Raw genomic sequence first — 27,547 nt, 5'->3', positions numbered from 1 at the left:
TGGCTATTAAGAGCATAGAAGAAAAATCTTCTTATTTATTAGATACATAACCAATTCAGCATATATACATATCATTTTCAGCCATTCTGAAATATTCTAAAGCCTCACTTTTTATAGTACAGAGAGCAGCATCTTTTCATAAATAAAAATTTCTGAGTATAGTAAAAAACAAAACAAACAAAAAAAAAAAACACCAACTATTCATTATTTTATGATGGCCACATATTGGCATAATCAATGGTGCAAATTATGTTAGTATTATTGTCTTTATACTTGTCACAGTTGCTCATATGTTCGTCATGGTTTACATTCAGTAATGAATCGGAGTCCTATTGAACTTCTGACTCTATTTAATCAAATCGCTGTTAGCAAAAGTTTAATACAATTTTAAAATCTAACTAACCACTGAGTAAAAGTCCCCAAGACTGAACCTCTGATCAGAATTCACTTTTGTTAATTTACTTCATTCTCTAGTTAAGAAAATTATAGCAAATACTTTGGTGCCATTTCTCAATGTGCTTGAAAATAAGCATTTATTAACTTTAGACAATTTATGAAGCGTTATTTAAAGGCTAATTTGTTCTTTGCTCAGGGTTGCTTCTCCGATATTGTTGTGTATCCGTATTTACATGTACATATAGAATTTTAAGTTAAATAAATGTGCGTGTCTGTGCACGTGCACAAACTCAACCAGTTAATTATTTAAAAACAAAAACAAACAAACAAACAAACAACAAAAACGCAGCACTGGCTAAATGTTTCCATCTCGCTGCATGGTAAATGTGCTTATGTCCATGTGAGTTGGTGGTATAAAGCAGGGCTACAGTCAAACACTAGTCCGCTCACTGTAGAAAGGTGTGACGTGAAACATGTAACAGTGAGTGCACACTCTCACAGGCTTCATCTGACCATAACGGGGTAATGGGGCTGAATGGGAAGAGCAGCGAGAGCAGAAGATCTACAATAGACGGGGCAGCGATCACACAGTGTACATACACATACATCTAATATCAAGGTTGAGATTTATAATTGTCATGTCTAGTGCATGGTACTGTACCTTTCCACAGCTCCTACAGTGGTGCTTCCTCCGGATAACAGTGAAAGGAGCCTTACAGGCAATGCAGGAGTCACAGGCCTCATCCGGAACCCACTCAGGAGGGTCTAAGGAGAGGATATACAATAAGTAAACTATAAAACATGCAAGCTAAACATAAGTGATGCATAAGTGATGTATTAAATTTTTATAAGTGATCAAATAAAGTTTCCTGATGGTGTAGGACTTTCATACTCAACTGTAATATCCTCTTACATACAGAAGACAGGCAGGAGATGAGAACATGTTACTGACCTTCAAACTGGCCGTCCCGTGCCTTTGCCGCAAGCTCCGACGAGGTCATGGTCTCTTGACAAAGCGCACAGTCTTCTAATCCAGCGCTTCCTATTCTTGGTGCTGCAGTGAAAAGATCTCTTAATAAATTGTATCACTGATATACATAACCAGGAAAAAGATTAAATCATCCTCTTACTCGCTCACCTTTCTTCTGTTTCTCATTGTCCCCTTGCTCTGATTTTGTTGCCATGACCTCAAACAGTGTCTTCAGGATGCTCCTTAGGTCACTTGCATAATTTGTTTGCAATTGATCTGCCACACCTGAGGACAAAAGAATGAAACATCAGAAAAACTTTAAGTTTAATAATTTGTGCTCTATAATCTACAGAGGTGCTTTGCAGCATTTAAATAATCCTGAACTTCTCTTAACTTGTTTCCACAAAGTTGGTTGCCTACAATTTTCTAGAATCTCTTTGCATGCTGTGAAATATTTTTATTTCATTACACTGGAACTACAGGGATCAAATGTGGTTCCTCCATGTCATTGCCCCTGTGCACAAAGCATAGTCCATAAACATATGGTTTGCCAAATTTTGGAAGAACTCAAGTGTCCTGTACAGAGCCCTCCACACAGCAATCCCACCGAACACCTTTGAAATAAACTGGAACACCAACTTTGCATCATCCCTCCTTGCTGCTGTAATAAGATCCTTGCTGCTGTCTTTTTTTGTGGCGGTCACTGCCTCACTGTCTAATGTCATGTCATGTGATATATTAAACAAATCCAAATGTAGATGAGTAAATTGTGCACAAACCTGATATGCAGACAAACAGACGATGGATGAGGTCACTACTGCTATGGAAGCGAGCTCGTATTTTGTTGTGAGCAACCAATTTAGAAGCCTGCAGTGCCAGCTGAAGCTCCTGGTGATCAAGCTCCTCAGACATCTCTGAGCTGGTGGTCAAACTACTGACAGAACTGTTAAATGGACAGACACACAGAGAGAAGAAACATGACCCAAGAAGGTAAAAATAGACACGTATAACGAGTATAGACTAAATACAATAAAGGCTAGCGCGTCCACTTTACGATATTTTGTAACAACGATATTTTGTCCAAAACATGAGAAAATTAATCTATACTCATTTCAAATTGGGTTAAAAGCTATTTTAATTTACCTGGGTGTACATGAACTGGACAGACTGCATGTGGTGACAGACACACACTCATAGTCACTGCTGGTGCCTGAACTGAGAGGGGATACCTGTAAACTGCAGACCAGCATTCAAGGAATATATGGGGTAAAGTCAAAGGAAAAGAAACAAAAACAACTAAATAAGAATTAATTATTGATCTCAAACATAAAAAAAGACAAAAATCAAACAGTATTAAAATAAATGGAGAGCAAACAACGAAAAATAGACAAATAAAATAAAAACATAAGGAAGAATAAATCTGTCTGTGCTCTCTCACAGTGTTTGTTGAAGAAACACTAAACAACAAACCTGGATTCATTTTTGCTGTCTTCTTTGGACTGTTTCTCTTTTGCTGCAGAGCTAGCCATTACTAGGCAAGCTCTTTCCTGATGGGGATATCCATCTTTTGACTCGACCTCTCCAGTGTCTCTGTGTGGGGAGAGCTTGGAGCTGTTGGCAAGGCACTTCTCACAACAGGGGCCATGAGTAAACCTTCCTCTCTCTTGGTTCTCCTCCTCCTCCATCAATTGTTGTGGGCCAGGTGGAGGTGGGAGGGGCAAAGGTGCATCTCCCTTCCCCGTACCACAGGCACCCATTGCTGACTGGATAACAGTGCTTGTGATGGCAAGCTTGCACTTGCTAAAGTCCAGATTCTCATCTCCAGAAGTGATATCTGTGGTAGTGGGGTCATCATGGGCATCGACACATCCAGCAGCGCAGCACACACAGGAGTTGAGCAGGCGGTGAGCAGTTCCCTCAGTTGAGCGTGGCAAAACCACCAACTCAGCCTGGTTGGGTGAGCGTGGGTTAAAGATCACAGTGGCTGACAGTTTCATTCCTCCAGTCCGGTGAGCAATGACCTCGGCAGGCTCTCCCCCTTCCTCACTGTCCAGCTGTCCCTCCCAGCCATTCACAAGGGGTAATGTTTCTGAGGTTCCTGCAAGTCCAGAAGAGAGGCACAGTTTTTCCTGGCTGCTTTGATGAAAATCCTCGTTTGATTGACAGGCCGTCAACCATCCATTGCAGGTGGAGTCACTTGTAGGCTCTGGCCTGACAGACTTAAGGGTTCTGAGGTTTATGATGGGAGAGATGTGCTGTCCCTGAAATAATTCTCCTGAGCTTGTTCCAGCATCTCTACCATTGCCCATGCCTTCCAGGTCATCCATAAAGAAGACCCGGTCTTCTTCCTCGTGTTGGGAGCTTGGAGCTCGCTGAGGAGAGTTTTCAGTGCTTGAGGTTGTGCTTGATTCCCCAAAGCTAGCAGACACATTAGATATGCCCGCATTGGGCTGTTTTTTTCTGAGATAATGAGCTGTAGATGGTCTCTGGCTTGGAGGTGAGAGCAGTGTGGACATGTGATCACCAACACGGTGCACCATCATGTTGAGCTGCTCAATCTCCTCTTCGTCATACTGCATGGAACAGGATAGGTCAACTTCAGTGTCCTTCTCACCTTCAATTGTAACCTCCTGCTGTTCCTGGTCCCATGCCTCATCCTCCTCACACTGAGAGGAACATAGCTCTGTCACCCTCTCCACTTCCTGTTGCTCTTCTCTTTTCTGTGCATCCTCCACCTGACTCTTGGAGTTGACAGAGGGAGCAGACTCTGTGGCAGAGGAGATGGGGTCTCCAGGAAACTCACCATCCTGTGAGATACACAGATTTCGCTCCAGGGTTGTTAACTCTTCTTCTGTCAGAGTCTGCAACAAGTCCCTGCATAAACACACACAAAAAAACAAAAAACAAAACATAACTTAAAAGTATGTTGCACTAACATGCAAAAAAAACAAAAAAACAACAACCATTGGCTAACCACTGAGCCCTAGGAACCATGCTGTTATTAGTACTATGAGAACAATAAGCCTTGATCTCTCAAACGTCGTTATAAGGCTTTGTAAGAGAAGTAAGCTACGACCAAATGACTATGTACGTTAGCCAGTACATAATTGCATTTACTGTAACCAACTAATGTTCAAGGGAAACAATCCGGTTTTGTATTGATTAAATTTTTGTTATGAAACACTGAACACCCATACCTAATTTTCTTCAGTAACGTGCGGAAGGGTCGGAAGAGTTCGGACATGTCCTCTGGCTTATTTTCCAGGTTAAGAGGTCCGTCAGGATACACAACAAGTCCGCTAACACGCCAAACAAATTTTTTATAGAAATCAGAAACACTATTTCTCTGAAGTAAAACTGAAAGGATTATTCGTTTCAATCTTGAGTAGTGAAAAAAACTGTAGTTACAAGAATCACTTACCATACGATAGCTAGTCGGGGGATTGTAAACATGAGAGCGGGTTCATAATCATCAATCATGTCTTGTGTGAGATAGCCAAGCTTTAGGGCCCTTGAAATAGATAGTACTTTCAGAATGACTGAATTCAAATAGTAAACTGTGTTTAACCATGTAATGATAACCACAAGTACATAAATACATTTCCATTCAATGCCTGGTTTACTTGCTTAAAAGCAGAATAACAGAATTCACAAGCAGAATAAAGTTAGATAGTAAATATCAAAAATTAGTAAGAAATGTGTGTTAAGACTATAAAAACTTTGTCAATATCACTTGCCTCTCTACAGTCTCACAGAAGAGAACAATCACCTCCTGCTGGACGTAGTACTCTTTAGGAGACTTTACAGGCACCATGGCAGATACATAACTGTGATCCAACACAACCAGCAAGATAAATTACTCCACAATACTGACACACATATGGTTCACTTATAACAGCAATTACAATTGTTGTTATAGGAACATAATCAAATCTAGAATGATGCTGTTACCACCCTGAATTATTTATAACAAAAAAATTAACAGCACATCCCAAAGTATTTTATTTATTTTATACTATGGCAAATGGTTCATTGTAATAATTCTGTATTCATTAAGGAATGACGTATTTGCATCCGTTTATTTTTATATTTAATGGTTATGGAAACAAGTTAGCATTCTTTTCCCCTCTCTCTCTCTCTCTCTCTCTCTCTCTCTCTCTCTCTCTCTCTCTCTCTCTCTCGGCCAATCAGACAAAAAAAATTTAACTTGTGTTGACATCGAGAAACTAATTAGTGTAAAATCCATACGCGTTAATGCTATTTGATGATCTAAAGCAAATTAATTATTACCTTCTAACCAATAAAACACAAGAAGTAAACTGTGCAGTGGTTTAATAAGCAGAATGCTACATGTACCTGAGTTCAAACTCAGCAAAAAGGCTGTCAAACTGGCGCAGCACCTCCCTCATGCGCTCCGTGTAGAAGTTGAGGTCTCGCAGTGCTTGGTCACGAGTAATGTTGCGCACCTCCTCCAGACTATGTGTCAAGTCTTTGGCCAACGGCCGCATCGCCATACTCTCGATCTCACGGTTCATGATGATTGAGCCTGCCGCTAGGCACTGGACACAGAACCAGTGTTTGAAAAAAAATTATTCACTGGAGTAAGTACAACTTGCATTGTTACACCATGGAACTATGGCTACCACATATAACATAACTCTTCAGCTGAGAGGACAGAGAAACATTTACGCAAGTCTCAGGACTACACATGTTAAAACCAAGAGAGGACCTATGAATGTACCTCTGCCCCAAACCAAAGCTGTCCTGCAAGGTTGTCATGGCGGATCTCTTCTGGAAATTTTACACAGAAGTCTCTGTTTGCTCTATCTTCTGGTATACACTCATCCATGATCTGGTTTATGATATTCAGCACGTTGTCCTGTAACAGAGTAAATGGAACACAAATAAGTTTCAACATAGTTGTAATGAAGTTACAGTGTGTGTGCGTTTTACGTTTACTATGATTTCGCAAAACACTGCAGTGATCCTCCTGCAGCGTGAAACACATGGGAAACTCCACCTGGCACGAGCGGAACTGGTTGACGAGCAGCGTACATCTCTGAGGGTCCTTCCTGCCATCCAGACTATCCAGTTCTGAGGCCACCTGGTTCAGCTCTTCATCTGCATAGTAAAACTGGGCAAGAAGCTGAGGGTCCGTCCTCTGCACCACACAACAGACACAGAACAGAAAAAAAACAGTGTCAGTCATAAAGCATTGAATAAAAATCTGACGTGATTAGATGACTATGCATGTATCTGGGTGAACAGTGACCACTTTCCATTGCCCAGTGTATGTGTTATAGTGCTGAACATTCTCATGAAGTAAAGGCCACCCACTCAAATGAGAAACGTGACCAGCAAGTAATACAGGCTGCTGTCTGATGGTATGAAATATACCAAAACTAGAATCAAACAGTCTAAACCTCAACTAAACCACAGGCTGACCTTTGGCCTTCTTCTGCCGCATTCCACACACCACAAGGAACATTCTTCAGGCAGTACATCATGCATTTAGGAAGGAAATGTTCCAGAGAGAATTCCAGCAATCTTTTCACATCTCTGTGCCTCACACTAACCAGTAAGGCCTTATGACATGCTGTTCCTATTATTATGGTTTTCTCTGCTTAGCTATTATGGTCACATTGCTAACTCAAAAGAAACACTCAGGGAATATTTATGATCACCCAGATACCCAGAGCAGAACTGGCTGCAATGTTTGAATCCGGTGTTTTTCTCCCAAGGCAAGCAATAGCATCTGGAAAATATTGCAAAGTGCATTCGTAATATACTGTACACATGCGTGTTAAGAACTGTTCTTGGTTATGGCACATGTTTGGCACACACTCTGGTGTTGAGGGGGATAAGCTGATTTGTCCAGCCAGCAAACCTCTACCATACTTACTCAGCAAATGTATACTTCAGCAGATTTAACCACTAAAGAATGACTGCTTCTCATTAGATAATCCACCTGAAAGAAAATGTTGTTTGCTGACAAAGGGATTGTCTTATTTCGTCATCTGTTATCTCCTGCAATGTACACCTTCCATCAGACGTATGTGCTACACTGTGTAATTACACACACCTCAGTATGCTAATGACATGAAAGAACAGGCAAATTTGTTGTTGACTTGTTATCTAAAGTGGTTGACCAGAGGTCATTATAAGGGTGGTGTTTTTATAGCTACATCACACTTAAATGCTACTCAGTGTGAAAAAAGAGCTTGAGAATAACTTCTGATCTTAAGTAACCAATCCCATAGCCCCTCAACAAACCTGGACTATTGGACTATTGAGCTATTAACCCAATAAACCTGGAGACTCAAACAGCAAGGCTCTGTGCCTCTTTATCCTGGTATCATGTTCTTATTTCTAGTAAGTTGCACTATACAGGGTTAGCCAGATCCGTGCTGTTAGATGGATATCATATCCCTGAGATGCAAAGTCAGAGCAAATTAGGCTAAGCAATAAGGACAAACACGAGGACTCACCCAAAGCTTTATTGAATTGTGCCAGACATTGAAAATTCACCAGTTAGACAAGTGTGCTAAAATGAAATCAATGATGATGGTAAGTACATGTTACTCCACTCTGAACTCCTGCCAGAACACTGGTCAGCCATTACATTGTTAAAGCTCCAACACGATGCCTCACTGAAATAACAATTGGCAAAATGTTCCTGTTGTAATACAATGATGATGTCATGCTCTACAAGACTATTCTCGGCATGTGATGCAAATTCTTTTAGGTGATTTTATTGAAGCAGGAAGTACAAACTAATAACAGCGACTTGATCCGTCCTGGGTAGTCACTACATTCATCCACATCAGCATTCACAGAAAGCTCCTGCATACATGCACATGTAACAAATTCACAGTCATCTATTTACTAATTACAAGGATAAGCTCAGGCTGCCATGATTTCCAGAGGAAAAAAGCGACGAATCAGAATTAAGGTAATAAGTTAATAAGGGGAAAATGGTTCTAAAGAAATGTCTGCCTGAATTATGAAGGCTGGTGAGTGACTAAGGAAACCTGCCCTCTGTCTCACTTCATATTAAACTCCAATCAAACAGGAAAGTGTGGTTGATTGCTTAAGAATAAGGGGGAAATCTTTTTTTAGGGGTACCAATAATAGCGGTTTTAATGTAAAACAAAAAAGGATTATTTTTTCATATTTGAAATTAAGCTAATTATCCACAAAGCCATTTTCATACGATTTTTAAAACACAATGTTAATGCAAATATTGTGCCATTAATTCAGGAGCTGTAACATATGATGAAGCTAATCTCCATGTTCAGATCTTTGTCACTAAATGTTACTGATACTTTTTCTAATTTGTAGACAAAGATTAAATGTGTGAAACCTGTGCACTGGAGAAGTACTTCTTGCAGTTTCCAAGACCTGTTTTTACTTTTTTTTTTTTTTTTTTTAAAGACTTTCAATATTAAGTTTACTTGCTATGCCAGAAGGTCAGGAATTCTATCATAATAACAATAATAATATTAATAAAAATAATAAATAAAACAACAATATTAAACTATTTAATGTGTAGTAGAAGAAATATTTTTACAACAAAAGATATTAAAATGTTTTCTGAATTACATTGTTCTCTTTGGGGACTGAAAACTACAGCCTTTCATTTCAACACTTTTCAGACCTCTGCACAAGAATCAGCCAACCTATTTCAGCAACTGTGGGATTAATTGGATTTAATTATCCTATCAATCCTTGTTTCAGAATCACAAGCGTGCTTTATAAGCTAAACGCACTGAAGCCATGGTTCTTGTAGGGCTCTAAATGTGAATAACAGCCAAAAATATTTCATACACATTTATACAATGACTATTGAATAATTGTGTTGTGTTCATAATCAGCTCTACTGAGGTTTTTGTGATGTTCTTGGACTCTTGCTGTGCACATAGACCTTCCACATTACAACAAAAGAGATTTTTTTTTAATAAATAAATAAAATTGTTGCAATACACAATAAGGGATGTGTGATACACTTTGTAACCTGAGTACAGCTCTATAGTCTCTACCTAAACGTCTTAATGTGCTTTTCTCCCACATAAATAAAAGGTCAATTACTCATTTTAGCATCATAAAAATTCATTTTGATCTATGAGGGCACAATGAAGTAAGTCACTCAAGGTTTTTTAGATAAAAGCAGTGTATGTCAGCAGACACGAGCACACACGAGCTCATAAGTTAGCTAATCTAGCTGCATTACTAGCCAAGATACATGTAAATCACTCTGCAGGATTGTGTCACACTTACCTTTGGCTTATAGAGCCACTTTCTGAAGCGATTCATCATGGGCTATGCTTTACCTCGCCAGCTTTACCGACCCTTTGTCCCCTCAGATAAAGCCGGGCTGGTGAGTAAAGCAGCTCCAGAACACCAGCCACTGAAACCTGGACAGCTAACAACGCTAGCTAGCTCTCAGTGGTGATCTGGCGTCAAACGACTCCGTGTCGAGCGGCTCAACATATACATTCAATTCATCCAAACAATATCAGTCCATTGAAGATATCTTATAACAGTATCTTATAACAGCAGCGTTGACGTCGCGGCTTATAAGCGCTTGTCCTGACGCCCAATTGTTTTCCTTTCTCATGACTGAGCTGAAACAGGTACACTGCAGGCTCCACAGCCCGCTGGCGAATGAAACGGAGAACAACTGCGGAAGTGGCATCAGACTTATAAGCCCTGGATTTAACAAACGTTTTTCCCCACCCGTTTTCAGACTAACCCTACATCTAGCTCTAGGATTGGCTTCATATATTCCAGCAATCTATTTTCGGATTGGCTGGTATTTGTTTTTGACAATCAATCCGCCAATTAGATTCAAAGCTTTCCTGTGAGTTAAAACTACTACAACGTGAAATTGGTCAGAAAACAGGTGTCAAAAGCAGTATAGATAAATATTTATCTTGTGAGATTATGTGGCCGGGCCAGATTTTTGTTAATTATTCATTTTTAACGACACAAAAGTATAATTTTCGGTGCAGTTGTAGTGGGTTAAAATATGTAAACTACGAGGAAGACTCCACTATGGGAAACGCCCCACTGTTGCTAAGCGACAGCAAAACATCTCCTGCACCTCCGGGCCTGGAGACTAGTATGTAGTACGCATTTATAGCACAATATTTTCAGCCTTATAGGAGCGATAATCCAAACATAACCTGAACAGTTTAGGGGTAAGTCGTCCATAGTATTTGTGTGCTATCTGTCTCATTCATTTCGAATCCGAATCCGAATCAGTTTATTGTCAGGTTCTGTAGGAAACTGTCTTGGTGCATATTAACCGTAGATTCTATTTTTGTTTCCGTCCAGTTGTTGTTTATGTTGTTGTTGTTTTTTTGTATATATGTAAAATGTTTTTTTTTGTGTAAAAAATATTTCTCATATTGTAATAACTATTAAAATATGCACAGAATTGAGGTCACGTTGAATGAAGGCACTGTCAGGATGAACTATGAGGAGCTGGTCAGAGAGGCCATAAAGCTGCTGGACGTGTATAAACCAGACAAACAGTGTGTGGATACGTTCATCGAGGAATCTAACAAGACCCTAGAGGTATAGTATACATACTTGGATATACATTTCAGTCACATTTTGTAGTTTGTACTATCAGATATGTCATTGCAACATTCCCTGAGAACCTTGTAATTTTTTCTCTGCCCCAGAATCGGCCTACTGCTGAGCGGATATTTATCAATGACACAGTTTATGGGTGTTTAGTGCATCAGAAACTTTTGGATATTGTGATTGATGGATTTTATGATCGAGAGGGAAAATATTTTCTCAAAGCCAATCGAAACCAGTTTGTTGGTAAGTTTTCTACGTTTACCATTTTCACCAGAAATCGGAGTTATATGTTAAGAAAATAACATGCATTATTATAACTTCATCATGTACTGTTACTTAATTTCTCAGTGGTCTCTTATCTTGCCATGTTCCATCTGGAGGACCTGGGCTTGGAGCAGTTCAATACAATTATAAAGTCACTAGACTGCTCAAAAATGTTCAAAGTAAGGCGATACACAGTATATTTGTTATCACAAAATGAGACGCGCACTTCACATGAACCTGAGTTTTAATTGGACTAATATAGTCATTGTTTAACATAATATCTTGTCTTTTCCTTAGCTAGTTTCACTATGTTCTGTAGTATATCAAGTATTAATCGATTTCCGGTGTTTTATTTTAAACAAATATGTTCTTTTCAGCTCTTGAGTTTCCTCTTTAATGTCACTAACCTGACCACATGGATCCGTGCGGAGTGGAGTCAGATCTATGAGGCCACCTATGTAGACAGCAAGTGGATAGTTCCACTTCTGAGGTAACACAAGGGTACTAATGACTGTGGCATCTAGGGGGCTTACAAATACCTACACACATTTGTAGGATAATGGTGGGTGACAGAAGTTTTATGATTTCATAAAAGTATAATCATCATCAAGTAGACAAATAAAAATATATAAAAAGCAGTATGATACCTGTTTGTTGTCAGTTATTATTCCAGTCCACCACTGTACTTTCAATTAGATGGCAGACTGAGGTTGAAGGCCTGTTACGATACCTTGAGCAGAAAACAACCAAGGGCAGCCAGCCAAAGAAATTCACTAAGAAGTCAACAGAACCTCAGGAGTTTAATCTGACGAAGCCCAAACCTCGTCCGCATCCTGCTCCTGAACTGATTCCACAACAGGCGAAAGTAAAGCCGGTTAGTATAAATCACTTCAAGCTTCTTGAGCTGATTAATGCTTAAGATGAATTAATGAGTGTGCTCCTAATTGAAGTACCTCATGGCTGTCTAAAAGGGCGGGCAAAAGGGCATTTTATTTTTAGTCATTGTAGATCAAACACTAATATATCATGCACTTTGCCAGATGACAAGTAGGCAAAGAACAAACAAGTGCTAAATGCTATTAAACTTCTACTGCTAAATCTAAGCATAGGACTGGCACAGACGCTAGCTTCTGAATTGTGTGGTCTCCACCTGTTCACCCTACAGAACACTTACACCAATTAAGACGGCTCTAAAGTACATGCTATATATTAGACAATACTATCTATTGTATATTTACTCAATGAAACCTCAATGTTATCACACACATTTGGTTTTTACACAGGTGCCTACAAGTACCCACAGAGCTCCAAAAGATCAACAGGTTTTGGAGGACATCAAACAGAAGAACCACCTGAAAGCACAGGTTAGGTATTACAGATGTTACATCCAGTTGTGTTAACAAAGCCCATCCTTGTATTTAGGCTTTAGATATGTTTACATTATTTATATTTATCTCATATAGAGGGTACTGTATGAGGCGAACACTCAGCGGTTCCGATGTGCAAATCCAGAGAAGTCAGAGAAAACCAAAGTAAGAGAATCTGCCATTGAACACTTGTATTTTCTTCACTTTTGTATGGCTTTGTATCACAATGGTATAGACATAAACATCCTATACACTGCAGAATCTGTTCATCATGTAAAAAGGTGGTTTGTGTTTTCTCTTGATTAGAGCATAATGTCCCAGATTCAGCAAAACCGGGAATATGAACTCAAATTTGACTCAGTGTACTGCTCTGGAACTCCAGCTACACATAAGGTAGACTAAAAAGGTTACAGTGACAAAGTCCAAAATTAAACCCATTATCATGCACACAGCATATCTTATACTATCCAGGCCTGTAAATTTGGTTCGTATTGTTACAGACAAACACCTTGCCCATCAGACTGAACACAACAGCGATCCTTCGGGAGGGAGCTTTATATAATCGACTGATGGAAGAGGAGTTGAACAGGTAACCATAAATCTGTTCAGTGGGAAATTAAAATAAAAGCATATAGATCTATGGTGTAAAATGGTGAGAATTGTCTGAATGTCTAAATGCAATATCTAAAGTAAGTATTTACCTGCACTTGTGCTTTTGCAGGCTTGAGAATTTGGTGCAGGGAGCCAAGGAGCCCTCAGCATTCCTGAAGTGGCAGAAGGAGATGAAGGAGAAGGACCTACAGGAGAAGCTGGTTCATCTGGAGCTCAGGAGGCTGGAGGGAAAGATTAGCCATGAAGATGCTCTGCTGGCACGTCAAAGAGTCCATGAACTTAATCTGCACAAAGCATTGCTCAAGAAAGAGGAGGTGAGTTATCATGTATTAATTATTTAAGCATTTGTTAACAGAATAATTGACTTAAATCAGATTGATATGATGTGACTAGTTGTGATTTAGTCTACATGATTGTCCCAGACTGCACAGCTGATGCGCAGATATGCAGAGAAGCGTATGCGAGAGGAGGAAGAGATGAAGGAGCTCGTGCAGATGGTGGCTGATGGCCACAAAAACTCTAAAGCTGCCAAAGCAAAACTGCTAGAGATCAAAAAACGCATTGGTGTGTTTCTTTCTTTCTAGACCAGAACTACTGCATGTAGGTTTTTTAAAACTATGCTAATGTACACATAATGTGTATATTGCAGTTAAAGAGGTCTCTGAGCAAAGCCAGGAACTACTTCGGCAAGCACTGGAAGAAGCTCAGGCTGAACTGACCCGGAAATTTGAGCTCATTCGTCAGATTCGAGCCATTGAGTCAGTACCTCATCTCAATCACAAGTTTGTGGAAGACACAGAGGTGCTGAGCATCTTATGCATGATACAGTAATTTTGTTGCAGGCTCCCAGAGCGGAGAAAGCAAATAATGTTTCATCTGTCCCTGTGCTGTTAAAGACAGGAAGTCATGAGCTGCTTTGTGAGATGTCTTTGGCGGAGCTGCGGGAACGCTTAGCCAGGCTGAAGGTTGACGAGCAGCGAGAGCAAGAAAAAAGGAGGCAAAGGATACTGGAGGAGAAACAGAGCAAAGAACAGCTACTGCTCGAGCAGCTGGACACCATTACTGCATGCAGGACTGCGGCAGGACAGGCCGCATTTCAAAAGTAAACAGGGTTTACTTTTTACAGAAGTAAATATACTTCTCCTGAAATGCAGGAAAAGCATATTTATTGAGTGGAAGATTCTCATATAATGAGCTTACAAAGTGTCAGTGAATTGTTTTCTGTGTAAAACAGACAGGAGACGAAACCGAGATTGAAGTTGCCAGAGGTGGTCAGCATGGATGAGAGAGTGGTGGCCCTGCAGACAGCCCTGGGGATGAAACAGCAGGAGAGACAGAAGAGAAAGGAAACTGAAAATGCCAAATCAAAGTTAAACAAACAGACAGCTGCTCAAAATGTTATGAGTTACAGTCATGAAAAGGTAAGAACACATTCAATAGAACCACTTTTTATGCATCTGTAGCTAGGGATTACATGTTATCTTCCTCTATATCCATAGCTATTTAGATAAATGTGTACTAAACCACTAGTGATCTTCAGATGTTATTTAAAATCTTTTTTTCTCCTGTTGAGCAGCAGGTACTGGAAAAGCAGCACTGGCTGCAGCTGGAGCAGGCTTTAGAGAAACAGGTCCAGAAAGAGGCATCTAAACAAAAACACTTCACGTCTGAACCAAGGAATAGCTAACTAATAAATAAAATAGTATAATTACAATATTAGGACTATTGTCAGTTAATGGGAACAATAAATATTTTCAAAGTTATATTTGAATATATTAAATATTTTTTATTTAAATGCAACTAAAATGAACACAGACAAACCAAAAGAATGTTAGAGTGCTTTATTCTGGACCAAGCAGAAAAGATACCTGCAAAGAACAGAAATGTTCTCTATATGAATTAAAGCAAGTAATTACAGTAAAAAGATAATTATTGCATAATAACTCTTGACCATTGGGAAATGAAGGTTTTAATTGATTGAATTAACTCGCATCATTTCTACTAAGAATATTCGGCTCAATCACAGCTTAAAAAAGTAAAAAAAGGGTCAATGTTCCAGTTCACCTTCATCCTGCACATCTCAATTATGAATCATTCCAAACCTCTCTCACTCACTCATTTTCTACTGCTTATCCGAACTACCTCGGGTCACGGGGAGCCTGTGCCTATCTCAGGCGTCATCGAGCATCAAGGCAAGATACACCCTGGACGGAGTGCTAACCCATCACAGGGCACACACACACACACACACACACTCATTCACTCACACACTACGGATAATTTTTCCAGAATGTAGTCACAATATAGCTATCAACAATCAGGAAACATCTACACAACACGCTTCTGAAATGACAAGTGATACATTTATATGTAAATGAAAAAAGAAAATGTGCATGACATTAAAATCAATTTTAAAAATCTGTCTATACATGATTGTGACTAGTGGTTATTTCTTATAATTTCTAATATCAAAAGTTTAAGACTAATGCCCAAGGTAAACAATGAAAACCTACATTGGCTGTATGCTGTAAACGAACATAAGACGAAGGTTAATGCCGTTTGTAGTCCCCTATTGTGTCACAAATCCATGTGTCAAAATTTTAAATGAAAATTGCCCACTATATGATAAGGATGGACAAGTCAAGTCTCTATTTTCAGTAAGCTAGGCTTGAAGACATGCATGGTATATTTTTAAGCCCAACAGAGAAGCTCAAGATGTTGTTATAAATTACAGCAGTAGTGGTTTGGAAATTAGTAGGAAAAGATAGGGATAAAGGTCTTTCATCTAAAATAGAAGTTTTAAGGGTTTAACATTCAAAGAAACCATAGATGTTCACCAAGCTTTGGGGTTCATTTTCTCTCTAAAAGACTTCCTCAGTTTGTTTCTTGGGGCAGGCTGAGGTGGCTGAGGGGCCTGGCTGCTTGCTTTTTCTGCATGTTTAGACAGGTTGAGCTCTGTTTCCATCTTGACTGGAATGGAAAGGTTCCAAGAGGGCTCGACCTGGGCTAAAGGTGGATTTTTGCGGGTGGGCCCATGGGTCTTCTGTAACTGCTGAATAATGGCTGAGAATTTAGCATCCAAAGATGGACGCCCGGTCCGAGGCCTGATACCCTTGCTGGAATTCTCTTTTTCTTGGTATGATGGAGGACATGATGTGGGATGGACATATGGTAATTTGTCAGGGGGTGGTGGAGGTGCTCTTCTTTTCTTACTGCTGTTTAAGCCTGGACTGGTCATGAACGGGGACCCGTCTTTTCCTGGGGACAACACAGTCTTCTGCACCAACATTGGCCGGGAGCCCTCGAACAAAGCTGTCCAATGAGGAGGCTCGCTTTCCTCCTGACCAATAAGAAAGCGTCCATCGGTTTCTTCAATCTTACTATGAATTAGATCTGTTAAACTCTCGAATTTGCCTGGTGAGCCAATACCTAAATAGAAATCTCAGTTATTAAATTGCTTATTGTGTCTAATCATTTTACCTTTTTGACAAGGACGTTACTTACTGAGATCATTGTAGACTGAGTCAGCTTGCTTTGTAAGAAAAAGTGGGGGTTTCCGTGGGGACAAGACCTCAATTTCCATCAGCTTATCACAGGCGTGCTGCCATTGACCTATTGCACAAGCAAATTATTGTTCATTCTTTATTAATATAAAACAGGAAGTAGCATGCCAATTTATTTATTTAAAATACATTAAAATGCACCACAATATCCTTTATTCACTCACTCTGGTCATAGACATGTTGCAATAGAGCACTGAGCCAGTCCTGCAGTAATTCAGGTGTCTCAGCTATGAATATATGGCTAGCAGGGTCTCCTGCTCCGGGATTAATGATGCTCAGCCTAGCTCCACCTTTTGGGTTGCCCTCCACAACACGAAGGCGAGTATCCTGAACACACATATTTCTGTTTCATCTACAGATGTATACTGGCTTTGATATTTATGTCAATACCTGATGCAACAAACAGTTGGATAACCACTAAGACAGGGTTCAGTTAACACACAATGACATGCAACCTACACCGAAGACATACAGACTGCCACTGTTTAATGTCCATGGCTTACCTTGTTAATGGGGATTAATACACTGGGCTCTATTTTAGCTTCAATCTCCTCAGGACTGAAGTAACAGGAGATCTGACTGGATTTCAGCACACAGTACAGCCTGCAGCAGTGTTGCAAACCCTCAATACTTTGCTAAAAAAGAGATTTTAGTTAATATAAAACTTACATCTCAAATGTATTACATATCAATTGGTTACACCATCAAAATGATTTAGATAGATCATTGCTTTACACATAATGGTGTGTGACTGACCTGCTGGCTAAGATAACCACTCATCACATTCTGAGTCATGCAGTCAGGCTGTGCCACCAGGTGACAGCACAAGTTTCCATAGAGAGGCAGCCATGATGACATCTCCACTGAGCAAAAAAAGTAAGGAACAACTCCAAATGATCTCAACTATCTTAAATTACTCACCTACATCAAATATGGTCAAAGGCAGATATGATGAAAAGCTTAGCATTAAAGGGTGGTACATTAATAGGGATACATTTACATAAAAGATTTTATGTTCTGTACAAGCTGCTTTGAGACAAATGTTCATTGTTAAAAGCACTATACAAACAAATTTAATTGACATTACTGCCAACAGATCACAAACTTTTGCTTGCCTTATGCTAAAGCTCAGTGACTTCTAGTAAAACATGCAGAAACAGAAGAGCACAATGGTGTTGCTCTTTCTCTTACCGCTCTGTAAAACTATGAGTGAGTGAGATTGGAATGACTTCCCCGTATGCTCCAATCCCAGAGTGGTGTGTGCCAAAAGGGAATATTTTGCTCCACTGAAATAAAGCAATCATAAACTGCAGTCATCAGCTACTATAATAGTAACGTTCATTTGCACAGTCATATGATTTTCCAATCATTAAATCATGCAGGTACAGAGTCAAAAGCTTCAGCTAATGTAAACATCAGAATTAGGAAAATAGTCTCAGATCTCAGTAGACCATATCGGGTTCCACTTATGTCAGCCAAGGACAGGAACCTAATGCTACACTGAACACAGGCTCACTAATCAGCAGTTTCTGAAATACTCAGACCAGCTTTTCCAGCACAAACAAGCATACCACTGAACGATTGTATTTTTACCCTTCCTTATGTGAGCATTCACCGAAGCTCTTGAAATGTAATGATTTTACACATTGTACTCTGTGTGCGTGTGTGTGTATAGATATGAAGGCAATCCATACGGTGGAATTGGATTGGATTGAAGAAAAGCTTCAGGATCTCCTCCATCCAGAAGGGGGCAGAGTTTCCTTCCAGATCCCTTCCCAAAAGAGGACCTCAGCTTCCTGGCCAGTTTTTTTGGTGTGTTGACCACAGTTCCTTCCTCTTCCACTGGACAGCTGTATAGCTCAACAGCTAGTTTAAAGTCTGGCTTAACCTCAGAACTGGAACAGCACAGAAACACGCTTGAAGATGGACCCAATGTACACTTTAATACTGCATTTCAGTTATCATTTCTATTGATCACTTACAAGATAGTTACACCCTCAAAGCAGATATCTGTCACTGTTCGGTCAACAATCACCATTTCTGTGTCAAATATCTCAGAACCAAGCTTCATTAAACAGAAGACTGCAACACTCTGAGAGTCTATAGAAAGAAGACATGTAAACAGTCTTATAATTATCTTGCATTCCTTAAGTGTGAAATAAAGCAAGCTATTAACTCATCATCCAGGTCATTCTGATAGTTGTCCAAAAAGCCAGGTAAAGTTAAACATATGGACATATGCAAATAGATGTAGTTTTATTATTAAACACAAACTGGGGTTTGAGAATAACAAAAATATGAACAGCAACAGAAGATAAATGTCATTTATATTAATATATATATATTAATATATATATATATATATATATATTTATTAACAGCAATCCATAAGACAAGCAATGTTTAAAATAAGTATTGATTTATTGAAATCACTAAAAATAAAGATAATACACTAAAAATAACATTACATTTGGTTTGTGGCAGTATTTCTGTATTTTTAGTTACTCACTTCCTTTGTTGTTAAAGTGTTCAGAATCCTTCCAGAATAGTGGCAGCCGAAGACCTACATTGGGTGGGTGGGTGGGGGGAGAGGGAGAGAAAGAACAGGACTGACCCTTACTAAATGATTGCAATTACTGTATCAAATATTGAAAAAAAAAATTCCATTATCTTACCAGTTATGGCAACTTTGCCCTTGCAAGGTACTCCATTCTGTAAATCTGAAGTCCTGTAAGAGACAAAAACATCTCACTAAAAGGCATCACAGTTTCCCACCACACGATTTTTGTGTAAAACACCATGCCAGACCTCTGTTGAAGTCTTTCGGGCACATCTTGCTCTTCCTTCCTTCTGCCTGCCTCAGTCATGTAAGCTTTGATTCGTGCGTTGCAGGTTAACAGGCTCTTAGCTGCATCCAGGATCTGTTCTCTCTTTGTACTGGCCACCAGAAGCTTATATGCACCTGCTCTCATTCGCATCTCAAAGTCTATCAGCTCCTGGAGATTATAGTCCTATAAAAAGCCGGCATTGGAGATCAGCCAGTGTTTTGCAGGTTCAAATCAGGGTAATTTCAGACAACCGTGGATACACAATAAAAGGAAGAATTCATTTTAAAATCAAGGTTACGCCACTAAATGCACAAGAACGATCACAAAGAATGGGACCGATAAGCATTTCCAGCAGTCCACCTTTTGATTTGGGGGATGTAGTAATTGGAGTAATCCTAGTAATGGGAAGGTTGTGAGTTCAATTCCCATTTAGGCTACTGCTGGGCCCCTGAGCAAGGCCCTTAACCCTCAATTGCTCAGTTGTATATAAAAAAAATGAGAGTGTAAATCTCTCTGGATAAGGGTGTTTGCTGTGCTGGAAATCATTCCTCAAGAACAGAGAGAGAGAGACATGAGAAAGATCTTTTGTATGCAAGTGAATGGAGACGAAATAGCATCTGGTGAATGAATGAAGACACAGACAGACCTGTACAATGGGCGACCTACAAAACCAGTTTAGGTTGAAATATCTGTGCAATTTCAAGGTTAATTTTCCCACAGAATTGGAAAAGAATAAATCCAGCCTTGTATTGTGTCAGTTTGGTATTTAAACCGTTTAACTGATCTTGTTCTCACCTGAAGTAGCTCTGAATAAACAACTCATTCATTAGCTGGGCTGGAGTCATAACCTGTCATAACCTGTTCACTAATGTAGTCCAATAACGTAGTCAAATAACGTAGTGACTACTAGTGAAAAAAACAATTGAACGTCATTAAATCTTAACGGTTATTTAGGTCGAGCAGTGCGCGAGCTACAGCTAATAACGTTACCAGCAATATAAAAACAATAAAGATGAAAACATGGCTGTCTTTTGTCCCCTTGTTACAAGGTAACGTCAAACACAACTTGACTAAACAGCGTAAACCTACCTCGTTTTGTGAAAGCAAAACACCATCTCTTATCTTCTTTCTTTTCATCTCCATGGCGAGTGATGAACAGGACGATATAGTGGACCTTGTCCTATGGTTCCGTTTAAACATTCGAACGTCCCGCGGTGACTCCATACTGGCGTCTTCCCTGAGACAAGCCCCTCACCGGCTCGACCAACCGACAGACTCCACAGCTCTGATTCCACCAATCGCTTTCCTTCGGACATCGCCGTTGCTTAAGCAACCATAGGGATGTACCACTTTTGAATTTGAAACTTAGGATCGAAAACGGTCATTCATAAATACGCTCGTTAAATTTGATTGACATGAAGGCTTATTAATAGTTTGACATCTTATATTTTTTAGCTAACATATGTTATTATTTTGTGTGTACACCGTAGCACAGAAACGGTTGTAATTCCAGTGCTTTTTTGTTAGGCTCTCCCGTCTGTTCCGGAATGGATCGACCCGATTGCCTGTCGCACTCTGAATGCTAATGACTTCTTCTCAGCAAGGCTGATCAAATCACTGTAGCTGACCCAGAGACTGGACAATATCACTGTATCAGTGAAAGGAGGTTAGTGTCGTATTTGTGTTCGGATCGTTATCGAAGATCAGGATTTCAGGAGTGATGTCTGTGACACCTTTATCACAGCAGGCTAGCTGAATAAAAACAAGCATCACAGCCAGTCAGCTACAGGTCCAACAAATCATCATCTGAAAAGGTGCTTCAGAAGGTATGCACGTGAGTCATGGGGTAGATGATATAACACTATGTAGATGACTGACTGCATGACTTGGTCCGACTTTGTGCTGCTCTTTCAGGAGCTCACTGTAATAAGTGCATACGCCTTAAGAGCTGCTTCTGAAATCAGCTCCTATGGTGTGACGACAATAGGGAAAGATGAAACTCATGCATTTGTAGAAAAAGCCCTGAATCTGAATTGTGCTTGACGTAATACGGAATACTGTGGTTGTGTATGATGTAATGACCAAGACAATACAGACTGAAATATGTTAAAGCATACAAAGCATGAGATTGCATTTAGCAAGTCAGTGTATAATGCATGCAATATAGTTGGGTTCTTCTACCTGTGAACTGGGCCCAAAACAAGGGAATTTGATTGATGATGTGAATGGATATTTTAATAAGAGCATGCATTAGACTGTGGGATTGTGGAGTATAGGCTTATTGTAACTTATAGGAATCTGGTTACAAGGTAACTGAAAGGTTTCAGTTATCCAGCCTGATGGATATTACATTGTTTAATAGGACTAAGTCAAAGGTGATTTTGCAGATCAAATGAGAACATTAAGTAAAACTTTGCAATAATTTGTCAGGTTATTGAATTCTGACTAGGTTCTAAGAAATTGTGATGTTTTACTGGCAGGTTGACATGCAGCAAAAGTTGTACACGCGCAATACAACCTTATTTGTGGAAAACGGCCAGGCTTGTGGTGCAGGTGCTCCATCTCAACTCCCGTACAGATGCCCCCGATGTGGAGAGCACGAGCGCTTCCACAGCCTGGCTGCGTTACGGGCCCACCTCGACTACAACCACACATACGATCCAAGGCACAACCTCAGCCTTCCTGCCAGCAGGGGGTACTTACGCTCTGACAGCAAAATAGCCACTGCTGAGGCACAGACAACAAAGGACGCGGGCACTGACACGCGTTCGCACCAGTTCCCATTCAGCTCTGATCCCCTTCCACATGACCAGACAGAAGACACGTGCCCAGAACAGCCTGCTACCCCAAAGAAAAGTGCTGCTGGTGGGGAGTTGTCCGTTGGCACCAAGCTCTTCTCTGCTCCAGTGCCCTCGGTGGGGCAGAGGCTGGAGGGCATGATGAGGACGGCCAGTAGCAGCATGGAGAGACGGCTGCTGCGGCTCAGCTCAGAACTGGCCCACACCGACACAGCACTTCTATGTGAGCGTGCACACTCGCACCATCTGGCCCAGGAGCGGCAGGAAGTGCTGGAGAGGGAGCAAGCTCTTAGCAGACAGGTGAACGCCGCTGTCATGGTTATCGCCACTCTGCGCCAACAGCTCAGCTTGTCCGAGCATGAGCTGGAACGGAGGGAACAGTGAGTGCAACCTAAAACATTCCAACAAAATTCTGTGTTTTTAAATTGCCAGATTAGTAAAACTATTTAACACCTTGGCATAATAATAGTCTGTTACTGGTTGTAGGGAAGTGCTTGCTATTCAAAAATTTCTGGAAGCAGCAGTGCAGCATGAGATGTGCGGGAAAGTTCGTTTGCGACGGTTCATCGAGGGCCTCCTGCGACGCATTGCCCTGGCTGAAAGGCTGCTGGAGTATTACCAGAATACTCCCCATGAGCACTACTGCACAGCCCACACGGTACGTTGCAGGCCACACTGTTAGACTTGGGGCTTATTACACAACTTAATCTATGTCTACATTTTTAAAAGTAACAATATTGGCTACAAAATAAAGTATTATGAATTGTCTATTGTATGACACATAAAACTCTCTCTTACAATGATGTTGTTTGTCTAGGTGGGTCCTTTAGCTGAGGCAGGTCCCCAAATAACTAAAAGCAGGTATGGCATGGATTTTTTTGAAATTATTTTTAGTTTTAATTTTGATCTTATAATTTTCACAGTCTTCACATAGATTTTGAGAAATTGAGAAATCTTTTCTTAATATCTTTTTTGTAGCAGTCTTTCTTTTCTGTGTTACTTATTCATTGAGAATCCCTGAAAGCTAGTAGTAATGTTTCTTTAGTGTATAAACAATGGGTTTTGAGGACTCTCTCTTAGTTTCCTGTATTTCTTTACATTCTTTCCAAGGTTTTATTTATTTATTTTCTGTATGTGGTTTTCGCATATTTCTGATATATCCTGATTTCAAATAGTTCAAAGAGTTTAGTTGTCATAAAGTTGTATCTGCATCTTCATCTGCTTATTTATAGAGAATACTACAAGGATCTGCATCCTGCATCCTCTGATTATTTTTTCACATCTAGGTCTACAGGAGAGCAACTGGTCCATGATGAGGAAATGTCACATGGGCACCAGGCTGGATGGGGAGCATCCCGGGCATCTGGGGAGAGACGGGGCCATTCTGGCTGGGTCCAGAGCAGGAGGTCAGATAGTTATGAGGTTTAGGTGTTTGGCTTGAGCCTTTCACTGAATGTACTGTATATGTTTCAAATGTAGTGCATTGAAATTGTATTTTAAGCAAATATATATAAAGAAAATCAGCATTAATGAACATATAACATTCCTGAAAAAAAATCTGACATGGATCTCATATGGAGAGATCCTTTTCAGTGAAATGTGGAAAGGCAGTTCATCTTGGTAGCGCTCCTTATCTTACCTGCTTGGAATATTGTTTAGGTCAGGGTCCTGTAGGGTCCTGTAGACACAGTTGTGTCTAGTGACAGCATGTTACGGTTCTGATCAGCCGAAAACTCACCCTGTGGAATGCCTTTACACTTCCTTTACACTCCTTCTGTAGTCCTGATAAGGTTCTGGGATACTGCTGACGTTGTGGACACATGGTAAGACTGCCCTTTAAATCTAATAAATAATGACTACCTAAGTTAGTAGTTTACATTCTGAAGAAATGCAGACTATTTCTATATTACTGGAATTGAACGTCTGTTTATATCTAACCATTACTCAAATTAATTCAGTATTTCTGAGTACTTAAATAATACCTAAATATGCAGCTGATGAAGACCAAGAATCGATCAATTCCAAGACAAAGATTTAGTAGTAAAATATCAATCAGATTTTGGTTTACAACCCAACCACCTCTCTGCTCAGCTAAGACCCTCCACCACTTCTCTCTGCTCTGATGTTTGGTGGAAACTTAACACTGTTCATCACCCTGAGAACACCATCCCATCGGTGAAGCATGGTGATGGTAGCATCATGTTGAGAGTTGCACTTAGCCTCTTGGTTACATCTCACTAACCTTTTGGTGGGCCAATGCCTATAGACAAGTTGATAGATGCCTATAGACAGTGTCATGGTCATAAGTCCATAAGATGTATGAAATAGTTTTTCTTAAATAGCTTTCTTCTTGTTCGTCTAATTGGCAATGGAGGCATCCCTGTCGGCATAGAGTCAAGATGGCATAGAGTTCTACTTGTTTAATGTGCTTTGTGGGATGCTAAAATTTTAGAATTTTTTTTTTTATTGTTCCTTGGTCTTCATGGTGCTGTTGGTTTAGTCATGTTTTTCAACAAGTGTTTACATGAAGAGGTCTATTTATATTGAGATCGTGTAAAGTTTTACTTGTGCACGTGCAGACATACACAGATTGCACCCGAACTAATTTAGGGGTTTCAGATCAACATTTGTTTTTATTCGCAAATAATTTTGCAAACTATGTTGGGAAAAGTTTAAAGGGGTGAATACTTATGCAAGGCCCACTTCATGCAAACTATCTTGCAAAGAATTGATTCAATTTGTGTATGCTAGTTGATGACACACGCTAAAAGATAATGGTAATGCAAGACAAATGCTAATTTTGTTGTGTTTGTTTTCTTCATTTGAAGGTGCTGTTGCACACTGTGAATGTTTTAGATATTGATATTATCTGAATACATTAATACATTTAATCAATATTTTAGTGGTGCCGTTGCCTGGGGCTGTATACCCATGTCACAGCCAGTATTATCATAACCAGAATTGTCTGTGCTGTGTCGAATGCCTCCCAATAGTAGCCAGGGTTATGAAAAATTCCACATAACAATATATAACAATAAAAAAATATCTTCTTGTCAATATTAGCTCAGCTTGCTTTTCATATAAGCAGAAATGTTTGTGGGTCAGACATTTTACACTGCACTCTGAACTTTGAACGCTGAAATGACAGCAACAGTAGCGAGAAATGAGAAGTAGCACATTTTAAGCTCTGTTTTAATACATTTATGTAGCAAATATTAGGTTTGGCCTACAGTAGCCTACATGTTCAGTTAAAAAAAGAAAAAAATGTTCTTTAAAAAACAAACTTTATCGCTCACTTTATTGTACTTTCCAAAGTATTAAATAGTTTGCATATTGTTTCATAATTATTGTGAATATGTTTTTGGTGGAAAAAAGAAAATAGTTGATCTTAGAAGTTAGATCTTGGTCTAAATGATCTTTAAATGTTGTACACAATTGTCTTATCCTTTTCTACTTGAATATCAAATCTCTTTACATACTGAGGTTTTTTTTTTTCATTTTTTTTTTTCATTCAAAATCTAACTTCTGCCATTCTACTGTGTTATATAATTTAGGTGGCAGTGCAGTTATAGAACAAATTAATAATTGTCAAACCTTGGTGTGAGGATTGGTTATTCGTTTAAATAGTTAACTTATGATTACCCAGTTCCTGACACTTGCACTTCATAACATTTAAACTCGCACTTCCTAACATTTGAATTTTCTTTCTTTTTTTGTATTTAAAAAAAATTACTGTGATTTTGCAATATTACAGTACGTTGAAGTTTCTTAATTTTTTTCAGACTGGTTACATTTTAAATTTAAGGTGCTTCTTTAACATTACGTAATTATTATTAATACATAATATGCTTACAGTGCACACTGTAAAATGTTGATTCATTTACAGGCTCTTATCTATTGCAGAATGCTGAATATAACTGGTGTCATGCATGTTTGTTCGTTCGTTTGTTGATGCGAGCACTGACTGAAATCAGAATGGAATTGGATTTCTTAACTCCTTCATTATAAATAATATTGTTAACACAGACTCAGATACTGTTGGTGTAGAAGTTAAAAAGCAGAAAATTGTCACACATATTAGCATTTATTTGTTCAAATATGTTTGAAGAAAAAAAGTGGTGTTCATTTGCTGTCCAGTGCTGTGCTTTATTCCACAGCTCTATACTGACTCTTGTTTAGTTGTTCGTATCTCACTCCTGTTTGTTTTTCCTGTCAATCACTGATTAGAAGCTCTTTGCTGTGATTGCTCTACAGCTGGAAAGACCCTGCAATAGCTTTTAGAGAACCCGAGGTCCACCCGTTGTATATCGTGTGTGAGCATGCCGTAGGTGTCCTGTAACTACTGCAATATGTGAGACTATTTTTTAGGAGAAGGCAGTGTTTGTAGTAAGGCCCATGGAAAGAAAGATTGTGCAATCATCCAATGTACAGTATTTATAAACAAAATAATAGTTTGCTATGAAGGACAATCAAAAGTTGGAACTGATTAAGTTGTTCATGTTTCTGGATTATCGTTAGAAATCAGTCTCTTTTGACTTTCACTGATTTTGAATGTGCCATGTTTGTTTCTGTTAGAGATGTTAAGCTTTGTTTCCTTAGGTTATATAGCCACTGTGTGTGCCTTTCTCTCGAACCCTTGGTATCATTACACATGCAACACTGTGAAGTCTTGCAAGATTTGTGCTCTCGATCAGTGTGATGTTCTAAAAATGTGATTATTATTGTTTAAAACATGATTAAAATCAGAATATCAAGCAATACAACTCATCAGACTGTCTTCTTTCTTTCGTGTGAAACTGAAGTTGTTATACTAAGGTTTTTATATATAATGGTGATGTTTTTTTTTTTTTTATTGATTTGGGCTACTGGTCAGAAGGCTGTGATTTCAAATCCCACTTTTCTCAAATATAAATTCCTTTGAATAAAATATTCAGCCAGTTTCATGCATAGTTATAATCTGTTCTTGCGTCAATAAGCATTAGGTATGTTTACATGCACCCATATTTCTCCATCCGAATGAATTCAGTTTGATTGCAGATTCCTGTTCACAGGATAGTAATGATCTTGCAATCGGATTTAAATATTTATGTGGCTATTTTTTCTATTTTTACCTTTAAATTAGATCGAAGTTTAATTCATGTAAAATTACCTAGTAAAA

At 39.3% G+C, this 27,547-nt stretch overlaps 4 protein-coding genes across 10 annotated transcripts; 2 read left to right on the top strand and 2 right to left on the bottom strand.

The window, feature by feature from the left end:
• Positions 1-10,116, bottom strand: zfyve28 (zinc finger, FYVE domain containing 28). The gene is made up of 14 exons (XM_027172178.2): positions 9,644-10,116; positions 6,387-6,527; positions 6,108-6,245; positions 5,723-5,925; positions 5,104-5,193; positions 4,788-4,877; positions 4,564-4,665; positions 2,837-4,240; positions 2,510-2,602; positions 2,146-2,309; positions 1,535-1,651; positions 1,349-1,450; positions 1,058-1,161; positions 1-958 (listed from the first exon to the last, which is right to left on the bottom strand). The coding sequence occupies exons 1-14, from the start codon at positions 9,680-9,682 to the stop codon at positions 827-829; spliced, it is 2,919 nt and encodes a 972-aa protein (XP_027027979.1). The 5' UTR covers positions 9,683-10,116; the 3' UTR covers positions 1-826.
• A 177-nt stretch (positions 10,117-10,293) lies between these two features.
• On the top strand, positions 10,294-14,914 carry cfap99 (cilia and flagella associated protein 99). Of its 2 annotated transcripts, XM_027172180.2 has the most exons (16): positions 10,294-10,566; positions 10,804-10,945; positions 11,056-11,200; positions 11,306-11,400; positions 11,599-11,711; positions 11,918-12,095; positions 12,505-12,585; positions 12,685-12,753; positions 12,895-12,981; positions 13,089-13,177; positions 13,310-13,514; positions 13,623-13,764; positions 13,850-14,001; positions 14,097-14,302; positions 14,435-14,621; positions 14,777-14,914. In XM_027172180.2, the coding sequence occupies exons 2-16, from the start codon at positions 10,838-10,840 to the stop codon at positions 14,885-14,887; spliced, it is 1,968 nt and encodes a 655-aa protein (XP_027027981.2). In that variant the 5' UTR covers positions 10,294-10,566; positions 10,804-10,837; the 3' UTR covers positions 14,888-14,914. The 2 variants fall into 2 exon arrangements, with proteins under 2 accessions (XP_027027981.2, XP_027027980.2); XM_027172179.2 differs by lacking the exon at positions 10,294-10,566 and having other exon boundaries at positions 10,646-10,945.
• A 112-nt stretch (positions 14,915-15,026) lies between these two features.
• On the bottom strand, positions 15,027-20,909 carry rtkn2 (rhotekin 2). Its single transcript, XM_027172182.2, has 12 exons — positions 20,681-20,909; positions 19,572-19,774; positions 19,439-19,491; positions 19,273-19,326; positions 18,746-18,863; positions 18,458-18,658; positions 17,955-18,049; positions 17,520-17,626; positions 17,267-17,398; positions 16,928-17,090; positions 16,705-16,812; positions 15,027-16,629 (listed from the first exon to the last, which is right to left on the bottom strand). The coding sequence occupies exons 1-12, from the start codon at positions 20,813-20,815 to the stop codon at positions 16,034-16,036; spliced, it is 1,965 nt and encodes a 654-aa protein (XP_027027983.1). The 5' UTR covers positions 20,816-20,909; the 3' UTR covers positions 15,027-16,033.
• Positions 20,910-21,021: 112 nt separating this feature from the next.
• Positions 21,022-27,145, top strand: znf365 (zinc finger protein 365). Of its 6 annotated transcripts, none has more exons than XR_003444639.2 (7): positions 21,022-21,417; positions 22,072-22,769; positions 22,876-23,047; positions 23,207-23,250; positions 23,676-23,795; positions 24,049-24,212; positions 26,644-27,145. XR_003444639.2 is itself a non-coding variant. In XM_027172184.2 (7 exons), the coding sequence occupies exons 3-7, from the start codon at positions 22,078-22,080 to the stop codon at positions 24,071-24,073; spliced, it is 1,053 nt and encodes a 350-aa protein (XP_027027985.1). In that variant the 5' UTR covers positions 21,027-21,257; positions 21,336-21,417; positions 22,072-22,077; the 3' UTR covers positions 24,074-25,446. The 6 variants fall into 6 exon arrangements, 4 of the variants coding, with proteins under 4 accessions (XP_027027984.1, XP_027027987.1, XP_027027985.1 ...); XR_003444638.2 differs by having other exon boundaries at positions 26,293-27,145; XM_027172184.2 differs by lacking the exon at positions 26,644-27,145 and having other exon boundaries at positions 21,027-21,257; positions 21,336-21,417; positions 24,049-25,446.
• Positions 27,146-27,547: the final 402 nt, after the last annotated feature.

Source organism: Tachysurus fulvidraco, chromosome 12, assembly GCF_022655615.1.
Source record: "Tachysurus fulvidraco isolate hzauxx_2018 chromosome 12, HZAU_PFXX_2.0, whole genome shotgun sequence".
Lineage (NCBI taxonomy): Eukaryota > Metazoa > Chordata > Actinopteri > Siluriformes > Bagridae > Tachysurus > Tachysurus fulvidraco.
The sequence above is the reverse complement of the archived record's forward strand: the minus strand, read 5'-3'. Positions and strand labels throughout refer to the sequence as shown.

Excerpts from the sequence above, each read along its gene's own strand:
- cfap99 (XM_027172179.2), top strand. The coding sequence starts at position 10,796 with ATGCACAGAATTGAGGTCACGTTGAATGAAGGCACTGTCAGGATGAAC. Across the intron at positions 11,712-11,917 it reads TGGATAGTTCCACTTCTGAG|ATGGCAGACTGAGGTTGAAG; the intron begins GTAACACAAGGG and ends ACTTTCAATTAG. Across the intron at positions 12,096-12,504 it reads AACAGGCGAAAGTAAAGCCG|GTGCCTACAAGTACCCACAG; the intron begins GTTAGTATAAAT and ends GTTTTTACACAG.
- znf365 (XM_027172183.2), top strand. The coding sequence starts at position 22,078 with ATGCAGCAAAAGTTGTACACGCGCAATACAACCTTATTTGTGGAAAAC. Across the intron at positions 23,048-23,206 it reads ACTACTGCACAGCCCACACG|GTGGGTCCTTTAGCTGAGGC; the intron begins GTACGTTGCAGG and ends TTGTTTGTCTAG. Across the intron at positions 23,796-24,048 it reads GGCTGGGTCCAGAGCAGGAG|GTCAGGGTCCTGTAGGGTCC; the intron begins GTCAGATAGTTA and ends AATATTGTTTAG.
- zfyve28 (XM_027172178.2), bottom strand. The coding sequence starts at position 9,682 with ATGATGAATCGCTTCAGAAAGTGGCTCTATAAGCCAAAG. Across the intron at positions 6,246-6,386 it reads ACCAGTTCCGCTCGTGCCAG|GACAACGTGCTGAATATCAT; the intron begins GTGGAGTTTCCC and ends ACTCTGTTACAG. Across the intron at positions 5,194-5,722 it reads TTTGCTGAGTTTGAACTCAG|TTATGTATCTGCCATGGTGC; the intron begins GTACATGTAGCA and ends GTTGGATCACAG.
- rtkn2 (XM_027172182.2), bottom strand. The coding sequence starts at position 20,815 with ATGGAGTCACCGCGGGACGTTCGAATGTTTAAACGGAACCATAGGACA. Across the intron at positions 18,659-18,745 it reads TTTGAGGGTGTAACTATCTT|TTCTGAGGTTAAGCCAGACT; the intron begins GTAAGTGATCAA and ends GTGCTGTTCCAG. Across the intron at positions 17,399-17,519 it reads GTGGTTATCTTAGCCAGCAG|CAAAGTATTGAGGGTTTGCA; the intron begins GTCAGTCACACA and ends TCTCTTTTTTAG.